Genomic DNA, 11,884 nt, shown 5'->3' with positions numbered 1-11,884 from the left:
CACGGAGCACATGAGCACTTTTTTCAGTAGGGGCTCAGTCCAATGCAGAAAAAAACATTTATACTGATAATGTGTAAAGCACAGTTAGTTATTATTATTATTATTCTGATGTATGCAACTTCTAAAGGGTGGCTTAAGAAGTAGCAGAGAAATGAAGGATTTAAAAGAATTTTACAGAGAAGCCAGCATTTAATTGACGACATACCATTGAACACCAACAAAACCATTATTTTTCCCCTTTTCTTTTGCAAAGCTTGTTATTTCAACCATCACTGTTGTAATTGCAAAAACAAAAAAAAATTTAACTGATCAAAGCAAAATAAAGTTCCCAATGTTCATCTACCTGGGTAGTGTGTTTTCGCATTGAAAGGTCTATACTTGTCTGAAGCATAGAACTTTTCAGGCAAGATGCTTCCCTTCCGATGAGGACTGGGGTAAAGTCATTTTCCCTTTCCGAAGGTTTGGGGCATCAGGAAAATTGGTTGTCCTGAGAAGAAAAATGGTTTCATCAGTCCTGTCAATCCTCTAAAGACAGGTGGACAAACAAAACCCCACAAATTCTGGAATTGGTTGCCTTCAGTCAAGATTTGACCCAGAAGTTGATTGACAGTATTCCAGGGCTAATTGCAGAGGTCTTGGAAAAAAGGCCAACACAGCCAATATTGAGTCTTTGCATAAACTAATAAAAGACTTTGAAACTTATAAAATGTGTGGGATTATACTTCAGTACAACACAGGAACAACTGACAAAAAAAACAAAGCAGCAAAACAGTATTTCTGTCATTCCCAAAACTTTTGTCCACGACTATATGCAGGAGAGGAAACTCTCTTGCAGTAATAGCTGTTACGCTGGAGGCGCTAGAGAGTTTCGTCATGAGACGCTCTGCGTTAACCGGTAGCGGCGAGGTAGAAATAGCCAGGCGGCGGATGTTGGGTGCTGGGCTGACCGGTCCGGCGAGGGAGAAGTCACATACGTTCGGGTAGTTTTCGTTTCCCATTTTCCACGAACTCTATTTTCAGGAGGTTAGTGAATACTATGGTTAGAAGAAGAAGCGCTGGGCGAGCGGTCGACAACATGTCTGTGGCAGGTGGAGATCGGAAAGCGGTGGAAGCCCGAACTGTCCGAGGTAAAGAACACCGGCTCACCCATACATACACACACAGAGAGCTGTAATTGAGTGACAGTTACAGGACAGAACGAAGCCGATCTGCTTCATTTCAGTCTGGCACAGTTACGCAGGGTCTTTACGGATGACGTGGATCTTTGATAAGCCTTCGTGTTGCGTAATTAGATACTCATCTTCTCAGCTGGTGACGGACAGATTTGTACATGAAAGCTCATGTGGGTGAACCGTTTACCTCTTATAGTAGTAAACTGTTATGAATTACTAATAATGTGATTCATTTCATTATTCATAGTTCTTACTTCATACTAAGTAGTGAATTCATTAGAAGCTCCCTGTGTTCCTTAGTCAGTTTTCTTTGACAAGGACTGCAATTTAAACAATTTCCTTCCGGATTAATACAGTTTTCTGATTTTTATTCAATTTTTTTTTTTAAACGAAATCTATATTGTGATAATATTTCACTTAATTGCCGGTTTGATTTGTGGGTAGGACTACAAAAGTGAATTGCTGATCCACTATCCACTGATCCACCGGTATACAGTAATGATGTGTCAAATTCTCAGTTGAACACCTATGTTTGAAAAACTAAATTTTGATTGCTGGAAACTGAAATTTTAGGAATTATATTACTGTATTATTATATTTGGGAATTTCCCAGGCATACCAGTGAAGATAACTTTACTTTAGATCTGTCTGCTAGTGCTAAAAGCATGGATAAGTTTGTCAGTATGAGAATAGTTGATATAGCGATATTTGTAAGATGGAAAATAAGCATTTTAGTTGCATTACTGATATGGGATTCAAAAATCAGATTAGGGTCCAGGTTTGTGCCAGATATTATACAAAGTATAATAGATATTATACATATACAAAGTTCCAGACTGGGCTGGGGTAATTGGGTTATAGAGAAATGTGCTGTTGTCCTTTGTTGGCATAATTGAATCCCAGTTTCACTGTATATGTCCTAGGGGCAGCATAGAGCAACTGAATGACACCAGAATAGAGCCTTGACGGTCCTCATCAGCTGCCTGTTCATGGATTAAGCCTAGTCCTAAACTAAAATTGAATTCTCCAATTCAGAAACTTTGTAACAATTCAAACGCTTTGGCGTTAGGACTAGTCTTAATTCATAAATGGAAAACTGACCCTTAATGTTGTAGTAGAAAGGCCAAAACCATTTAATAGTCTGTTAATTAGGGCTGTCAAGCTGGTACCAGTTTATTTTTATTTATGTTAAGTAATTCTTACCCAGTGCTGTGGCTGTGCTAAAGTGTGAATGAAAGCAACATTTTCAACTCTAAATGCTGAATCAATTTGAGGTATTTTTAATTGTTAATTTGAGGTATAGTTGATTAATTTTGGGCTGGAAATAATCAGCTTTATTTATTTAAAAAAAAATTTTCTCTCATCATATTTTACCAAATTTGTGATCTAGAATATAAAACATCTGCACATCCCATTTATGATTAAGGCCTAATGCTAATTGTAAGCCCAAGCATACTGTTAGACTCAATGTGGACAAGCCCTATAAAATGCCATTGCTTTTTTATTATTTCTTCCAGGGGTATGTGACGCTTCTGGAGGCTCTGCTCGCATGTCACTTCTCATCCTGTTTTCCATCTTCGCCTGTTCTGCATCAGTCATGTATGTGGTGTACAGAAACTTCCCTGAGCTCAATGAGTAAGTCTGGGTTTCATGATACACAGTATAATGCAGTCCATGTCTTCCTGCAGTGCAAGTGGTTAGGATATACCTTGAAGCAAACCTAATGAGGGTGGCTTCAAAATAAAATGCACAGGTATATTAATTAGGGCAGCATGGTCGCACAGCGATTAGTAATGTGGCCTTACACTTCTAAGGTTGTGAGTTTGAATCCCAACTTGGCCCTTGTGTGTACTGAGTCTGCATGAGTGGATGGGTGATTGGATGGAGTGTCTGTATTCTCCCGGGATGTGCTCCAGCAGCCGGTGTGACCCTAAGTAAAACTAAGTGGTTATGGAAAGTGAGAGAGAGTGGGTACTAGCGCTGAATGATTTTAAGGAAAAACTACATTTAACACAATCCCCTGCGTACAACTGGGAGCTGCTTCACAAAAAAGCGCACACGGAATATCCAGAAAGTGCCTCTATTGCTATTTTTCAGCTAAAATATTCGTTTTGTCTGCCACTGAACTCTAGTGATTGAGCATGTGTCTTTGTATCACGATTAATATTATTTTATGAAATTTTGTATTATTTAGTCACAAATTCAGAGGGCTAACTTTCCAATTGCAAGATGGAAACCAGTAGCCATTTTCAGTTCTATAGAACAAGTATGACTGTCAAAACCAAGTCAGGCCAAATGTGGCATTCAATGAAACTGCCATTTTTGCCGTGCAGTTCAGCGCAACCCTCACGATCCCTCACGATCCCTCACGATCCCTCACGATCCCTCACGATCCCTCACGATCCCTCACGAAATACATTTAACTATACCTAATTTAGTTAAACTGAAACATAGGTTTATAGTTGTCGTATGCTATTTTTATTTCATATTTCCTGCCAATAGTTGCTAACGAAGTCCTCTGGTTCCTTACTGGCTTACTGGTATCTTTCAGAATTCCTCTGGGGGTACTTCCAAGACCAAGGCTCCCCTTGGCCTTGGTACTTTTTCAGGGTGTTTTTCCTTGCCACTGTTGCTTTTGGCTTGCTCATTAGGGGCCTTGAGCTACTGTTCTATTGTTAGGCACTTTGTAACAATGTACATGGCAAAAATAGCTTTACATATAAAATGTAATGGATTTTCTTTGATCTTGTAGTGGCCACTACAAGGATGGCCCAAAAAGTCTTGTCTCCATTCCCTTTTTTGTGGGTAAAAAGGGCATGGACACTCTAAATAAGGCATGGAACTTCACTGAAAGACAAAATGTTTCCTGTCATGACAAGAGATGAAAGGGGGTTTCTCATGCGGGTAGATTGTTTCCTGTCACAAGAGGTGAGAGAGACTTTGGTGTCCACAACTGAACTCGAGGTCACATGCAAATGAAGGACAACATTAAAATATGCCGCAGAAGTGAAAAATATAGGCACATTGTGCAATTACATAATTGTAAAACACAGAGAAGCGAAGACAGAGCCATTCTTATAGTTAATGTACTTCAAGAGTATTGCTTCACAGAGGCAATTAAAATATTCATATTATGTTTGAACAACAACTTTACTCTTCTCTTGAAATTCTGCATATATTTCAGAGCAATGTTGTTTTAAAGGTCTTGTTAAACCTCTCATTTGATAATGACAACTTTGGAACAGTTCTTGTGAATGGGCTTGTCCACAACTTTTGATTTTTCCTGTTCATCTGGTTTATTTTCTGAACTTTATACTTCCAGACAGCAATCTTGGTGCTGCCGAAAAACAATCAAGCTGCCATCTTTAAAGTGTGTCTTTCATGTAAGCTTTGGGTCCTCCAGGTAGCCGGGGGAGGAGCTGCCCACTGCAATCCGACAGATACAAAACAGGAATTTAAAAATCAACACCATCACTAATTGATAAAGAGTTCGATACGAAATTTTATATAATATTTTTTTTTTTTTTTCTCGTATCGAACTCTGTAGCAATTAGCACTGGTGTTGATATTATCATTGATAATAATATTGATATTATCAGCTTGAACTTGATGTGGCCTCAATGTTCCCTTATAAATGATAATCCTCTTTCTTTTCTGGGCTGTAGTCATTCTGTAAACATCAGATGGATAACATTTTCTTATTGCATTTACACTTTCTGATTTTGAATTTCACTTTTCCATTGTGTTATGGACGGGGACACAAACAAATAAGTGTGGGGAAAGCAAAATGCAGCATATAAAACAAAAGTTACTCAGGATCAAAGCAAGACAGACTGATCATAGTCCTGTTTAACCCTTGGCATCTCTCAATGTTGGTCTGAGGTTCACGCCGGAGTAACAGCGGTAACTGGGAAGTCTGATTAAATTATGGCTGGCTATTTGAGTACTTTTGTGGCACCAACTGAAATGCACTGATGCAATCACATTGCATACAAGTCACCAGACTTTGAAACAACCTGAAAGCATGCCACATAAAATTTGAACATGTTCTTGATTGTGAAAAGGTTGAGATTACATAAACACATACAGGCTACTGTTACTCTATTTGTTATCCAGCACGACAGCTTTAGCGCAAGTACAACTAAACAGTGTACTGTTTCTATACATTTTCCTCCAAAAAGTACATGAAAATAATAACATTTGGCTAATATAGATTACAAATTTTCATGCGTTGAAAAATATTGCACTATACAGTTTTTGCGATATACAGGTTTTTTTTTTTTATTAGGTGCACATGATTAGTCATATGTTAAATAGTTTTTTTCTATCAATGTTTTCATATACACCTTTCTTACATTTTTGTATTTTAGAGATGAGAAGGAAAAAATAAAAATTCCAAAAGACATGGAAGATGCTAAGGCCCTGGGGACAGTCCTGTCGAAGTATAAGGACACTTACTACTCACAAGTCCTAGTTGCATACTTTGCAACATACATCTTGTATCCTTTTCACTTGTTCTTGTTTCTTTTTTATGTAAATAGCTGTGTTGCCTTAACTAAGGGTGGTCAATAGTGATCCTATGGCAAATCCATTTCTTTAAAACTCTGGACTCATTCAAGATCCTATGGCAAATCCCACAGGATAAAGAAGAATGGGGAATGGCCATGCCCAATTTCTGTTGTCATTACTGGGCCGCTAACATAAGGGTTCTAGTTTCTGCTCTGGACAGATCTACCGAAAAGGCTCGTTGATTTCAAATTGAAGTGTTTGCCATACTTGCTAAGTTCTGTGTATTAATGCCTTAGAAACGAAATATTTGAGTACAAATGACAACATATTTTAAACATAAACCATTCTCAGTGCTAATCCCTGTATTAGACAACCCCTTGTTTGTACCCCAGTTTCTCAAATGGATGCATAAGGGGAAACGGGGATTTTTAGAGATACCTACAGATTAAATAATGGCCCACATGAAGAATTTATCAGCATCAAAATCTGATATATATTTTATTTTTGATTCAATTCATATACCCTCAATGCTCGAAGAAAAGCCACCCCTTCCTCAGGATACTCTACAATGCTGTGCAGCAAGTAGGTTTTGGTTGTCTTTAACAAAAACAACACAGTGTGCCACTATGTGCCAGTTCTTGCGTATGTACATGAATGTAGTGTGTTTACCCACCACTGTGTGCTCCAGAATATGTGTGTGTGCTAGGCATAAATGTAGCAGAATGTGTGCACCCCCCGTCTACATAAACGCGAATCCGCAAGACGACAGTCAGAACAACAAAATCCACAAACACTACACATATAAGTGCTTAAAACCAGACACTGTAAAATTTGGTGGTCGCAGCGTCACATCCCCATCTTCCAAGCTTTGGTTTACTGACCTCATTAATGTTATGCATTTAAAGGACCGGCTTAGGAAGTTTGAAATGGTTGGAGGGTTGGAGGTCCAGTGGGGGATACTTTTGCTGTTTTTGTCTGTTTATTCTTAGTTGTGTATGTTTTGTGAAGAAACTACTACTGAACAGATGAATGTGTTCCATGCAGATCACAAGTTTTCTAAGTATATATTTCTCAAAGTGCCTGTAACAACCCATTTAATCCTCACAAAAAAAAATCAAACCATAGATGGTCATAATTTTATCAAATAAAATGGTATAACACAGGGAAATCATTTAATCCATTAAATAATATAATTTATTTTACTTCTTTATTGAAGAAATAGTTACACATCAGCCCATAGCAGCCATTTGTTTATAATTAGTATGGCAGTGGTCTGCCACATTTAGTGCTAATGCTAAGCTCTACTCTGGGACCTTGACTGAGATGCATAGCCTTCAGACGTTTGCCATCCCAGGCTCCATATTCCTCAGCATCTTATCTGGCTACCTGTATCCCTTTCCATTGGCCCTGTTCCTCGTCTGTCTGGTGAGTGTAGATGTCATTCCTCAGCCTAGTGGTCTATGCCTAGAATAAAATTTCTCATCATTTACAATGTATGCAGTGCTCAGGACTGGGTGCATCTTTCTGCTATATGCTTTCTTACCTGGTGGGACGGCCAGTGGTCTACAAGTACCTCACTGAGCGTGCTCAGAAGTGGTCAAAACAGGTATGTATTAAGCGTTCTTAGTTCCACATGCACAAGTTCTGCTGGTGGTCCTAATACCAAATTCTTCTTTCACCGGTTTCAGGTTGAGAAGCACAGAGAGCACCTGATCAATTACATAATCTTCCTGAGAATCACGCCATTCCTCCCAAATTGGTTCATCAACATCACCTCTCCTGTTATCAATGTGCCTTTAGGCGTGTTCTTTGTGGGCACTTTCTTTGGTAAGAGTGCCACTCGTATAGCAGTTGGGATCAGTTCAGTAGAACAGGATGATGACATTATTACCATAATATTATTTTCCCTCAGAAATGGCACCATTTTGACCTCGATCCGAGTGCCGAGCAGACCATCATTAATGGTGATTGTTATAGAGGGACTGTGTAAATAGAGAATGCTACTGGCCTGGTCAGAACTTCTGGTCAAAATATGCATAATCTCCTGGACAAGTTACTTTATTAATACCCAAAGGTAGATTTTGTTTATAGTAGAGCGTCCTCATGTACACACATAGAAAACCACACATCATCCAGCTTAACACAAAGACACTAAAACGTTCTTATCAGGTCCAGTAACTACTTAAACACTGAAGATAATAAAAGAAATACAAACAATAGAATCAAATAATAGCATAATGGGGGGGAAGTATAAAGAAATAATAGTCATTATTGTTCATAAACCTATGACTTGCTCACTGTAATGGCTGCAGCTTATATATATAATATAAAATAATAAAATATTTTTGTCATACTTTTTGTGACTCAGAACCTGAGACCAAATGGGAGAAGCTGATGGGAGCAGTCATTTAAAATGTAACTAATTATGCGCTTTAGCTGTCTTGCTGTACCACTTAATTTTTTTGTTTTTTGAGTGAGAGGGTCCTAAACCAGGCTGCTAGTGTAAATAAAGGCAAGGTAAAGCAGGATCATGATTGACTTTGTCAATGTGGAAGTGACTGTTTCCTCCAGAAAATAATTTCTTGTGTATAGCTTATTTTCCAAAATCAGTGAACCTGTCCTTTGTCTCAGACTTGTCTATTTGGAGGTGGGATGCCTCACACAACTTGACTAAGTCGTTCATAACTGCACCATCACCAGTTTCAGCATTGTGGCAAAGGCTTATCCAATCTGCTCTGACAAATATTGGTCTAGATGATGTAGACCAGTAATTTTTCACTTCAGTTCATGTGCATGCCATTAAGGATTCGGGTACATGATGTCTCTCGACATATTAAAATAGACACGTTTTAAGTGTGCTCCCACAGATGTTCTATGGACTACTGCTCTTCAGTTAAAATTTTATTATTCATGGTTTGTTAGGATCGATTCATTTACAGTGGTTCTTACAGAAACGTGTATGAGCAGGTCACAGAATCTACAACAGAGTGAATAAAAGATGTATTCATAGTTGGGGGTCCTAGTGAACCGGAATTGATCTCTTCATCGATGGTAACTTGAAAGCACGTTGTAAGTCGCTCTGGATAAGGGCGTCTGACAAATGCCGTAAACGTAAACTTCAAACATCACACCAGGGGTGAGTTATGGTTCTGTCATTGCTTGGTATGGAAAGTGTAAGAATATTTAACAAATTTGTTAAATCCGTGTGAACCCCCTGACCAGTCTTTCAGCAAATTTATTGGTTCTGTTGTCATTGGGTGTGTTTATGAATGGTCTGGTTGATGGCCAAGTTTTGACATGATTTGTTGCAACAGCAACAATCATCAATATATCAATGAGCGCTGTGGTCAAAGTTAGGAAAGATATAGTGTCTGAGTTTTCATCTCTTTGTTGTGTGCATAGCAAGATGGTGGGTTCATGAGGGGAAAAAAGTAACATGGGTTTAAAAATAAAAAAAGACAAACAATTTGCTGGTCCATTACTGTACTAGTGTAAAAAAAAGTTTTATTGCTTCTTATTGCAACTGTTTCCAGCTATACTAAAATAAGGTTTTTAGTCTAAAAGGTTTAGTCTGATCCCACCATAATTCATATTGCACATTTGCCTGAGGTTTGGCAGTTTAGGCCAGGAGAAAGAGCTGATTGAGTTTTTTTTTTGTGTGTGTTTTCAGGTGTGGCCCCACCATCATTTGTGGCGATAAATGCCGGGACAACTTTATACAAGCTAACCACAGCAGGAGAGGCTATATCCTGGAACTCACTGCTGGTGCTTGGTGTCCTTGCTGTGCTTTCTATCCTTCCTGTTGCCTTCCAGAAGAAACTGCAACAGAAACTAGAATAGGCCTTCCCTTCATCCTGCCCAGTTCAGATTACAAGATAATGTCACTCAGCAACGGACTTGCACTCTCTTCGGTTTCTGAAATGGTTTCAAGAAGATGACCACTGCTTCATTACCCTCTCCTTTGCAAAACTGCCAGTCTCCCCTGTTAGCAAAGATGGAAACTGAATCTTTGCAAAGCCTCTCACTGAAACAGCAGACAAATATATATCTATACTATAAAGAACCCCAGAATGAGTACTGTGCCACAGATAAAACCGAACATATCACAGGTCACTTGAAGTAACTGCTGATATAAGCTTAATGGTTGATTGTGGCCTGAACCGTGTTGGTGAAGGTATATATTTTTTCTTGTTTAATTTAATATGTGTCTACATTTATTGAGCTTTTGGCCTTGGTAGTTTTTTGAACACTCATGCTAAGTCATGCAGCTGTGCCTGTCAAGTGTGCCAGTGTGATGCTGTCTAGGTTCTTGTCTGCTATGATCCAGTGTCTTTTAGTCTTAACTCAAACTATTTTAATGATTAGATGAATCATTGCTTACTGTTGGAGCAGATGACTACATCCAACAAGATTTATCTTGGAAATATGCCACTCCTCACTATTTCAGCCACATTTATATTGCTGTGTTCTGTAACATGATTCCTAATTTGTAAATGAGCACAGTATTGCATAATTAAATTGAGTAGTAATGCTCAGCATAAATTGATTTGTAATCAGTTCTGTTCATTTCATACCACCCCACCTCAAGTTACTTGTAAACATTATTATTTATAACAACATTATTAAAATTTTTAATGGAAATAAACTGTTTGTCATCACTGGTTTGGGCATTGTCTTTGAAGGTGAGTTCATTCATTCATTTATTTGTTGATCGGTTGTTTTATATTCATGTTTTACTTTTGCCAACAGTATATTTATTTATTTGTTACAAATTAACCCAAGAGATTTTTTACTTCTGCTTATGAGATGTAAAACACAACAATAAAGTATTGAATCTATACAAAAAAATTAAACCGAATGAAGACACTTTAGGAGGAGGATCTGGGACAGGAAAGTCCTGATGAGATTTGGGAGGAGGTTCTGCTGCGAGTTCATCTATTTGCGCTAGACTTGGCCTCATACAGTTTAAGCTCTTACACCTTTCATATTACACTAAGGTGCGGTTGTCACAAATCTATGAGGCCGTCGATCCATTGTGTAAACAATGTCAGCTCTCCTCTGCCAATATTATTCTGGCTTTGACCTTCTTTACACCAGTACTGGACATTTTACATGTTGTCAGAATTTGTGGGGAAGAGAGTAGAGCCCAACATGCTTGCGACATTGGAGTTTTCTACTCGCCTCCTTTGCTGTCTGCTCATCCAAATGTCATGCTGGCCTTTTCTACCTTACTGGCAAGAAGATTCATTACGACAAACTGGAAATCCTCTGAACCTCTCAGCCAAATTCTTTATTTCGTTAAACCGCAAAGGATAAGACTTTCATTTAGGGGTTCCCTTAAGACATAAAAAAATTGTGGTCCTTTTCTCAACCTGGTTAAGAGTTAGAATTTCCCTTTTGTTCCTGGGTGATACAGTTCATGTCTGTGAGGTTTCCATTTGTATTTATGTATTTATTTATTTTAGTATAGGTAGATTGTGGGGGCGATTGTAGGCTGTTTTTTTTTTGTAAAGTGTGTGTATTTGTGTGTATGTGTGTGTGTATCTATATTCGTGTGTGTGTGTGTGTGTGTGTCTATCTATCTATATTCGTGTGTGTGTGTGTGTATGTATGTATCTATATATATTTTTATTTTCCTTTCGTTTTGTTTTTTTTATGTTTTCTTTTGTAATCTCTTGAGAATATTGTTATTGTTTATGCTCTAATTCCAATAAACAAAGTTTTAACAAAAAGTGCACTATCTGCACTTGTACTACACAGGAAATTGTCCAATGATACATTACAGAATCAGGTTGTGCCATTCAATTACATCACTTTTTGTTGATCTGTGATGTATGGGCCCAGACACTGGAAGACTGGATCTGTATGCATCATAAAAGCTAACAGAATGGTTTGAGGAATTTGGCCTCCAAACTAAAAGGAAGTGATAAAGTGATTGTCATTGTGATACACAGCAAAATGTGCAGTGATGGCCTAGTGGGTAAGGAAATTGACCTATAATCAGAAGGTTGCAGGTTCGAATCCTGAACCGCCAAGGTGCCACTGAGCAAAGCACCATCCCCAGATGCCTGTCATGGCTGCCCACTGCTCACCAAGGGTTAAAAGCAGTGGACACATTTCATTGTGCACTGTTTGGTTTTGTCATTTCACAATGACAATCACTTCACTTTTGAATGTGTCCTCTGCATTTAACCCATCACCCT

The 11,884-nt window shown here is 38.4% G+C and overlaps 1 protein-coding gene across 1 annotated transcript; it reads left to right on the top strand.

The window, feature by feature from the left end:
• The first annotated feature begins 905 nt into the window (after window positions 1-905).
• Window positions 906-10,352, top strand: tmem41b (transmembrane protein 41B). Its single transcript, XM_028956604.1, has 7 exons — window positions 906-1,127; window positions 2,690-2,807; window positions 5,543-5,671; window positions 7,013-7,106; window positions 7,183-7,287; window positions 7,370-7,508; window positions 9,352-10,352. Exons 1-7 carry the CDS (start codon window positions 1,037-1,039, stop codon window positions 9,519-9,521), a joined length of 846 nt encoding a protein of 281 aa, XP_028812437.1. The 5' UTR covers window positions 906-1,036; the 3' UTR covers window positions 9,522-10,352.
• The last annotated feature ends 1,532 nt before the right edge of the window (window positions 10,353-11,884 follow it).

Source organism: Denticeps clupeoides, chromosome 16 (assembly GCF_900700375.1).
Source record: "Denticeps clupeoides chromosome 16, fDenClu1.1, whole genome shotgun sequence".
NCBI lineage: Eukaryota > Metazoa > Chordata > Actinopteri > Clupeiformes > Denticipitidae > Denticeps > Denticeps clupeoides.
Note: the sequence above shows the minus strand (reverse complement) of the source record. Positions and strands in the feature narration are given on the sequence as shown.

Bases quoted from the DNA above. Each gene is read 5' to 3' on its own strand.
- tmem41b (XM_028956604.1), top strand. From the start codon at position 1,037: ATGGTTAGAAGAAGAAGCGCTGGGCGAGCGGTCGACAACATGTCTGTG. The intron at 7,107-7,182 runs GTGAGTGTAGAT...CAATGTATGCAG, and splicing joins CCCTGTTCCTCGTCTGTCTG to TGCTCAGGACTGGGTGCATC. The intron at 7,509-9,351 runs GTAAGAGTGCCA...GTGTGTTTTCAG, and splicing joins CTTTGTGGGCACTTTCTTTG to GTGTGGCCCCACCATCATTT.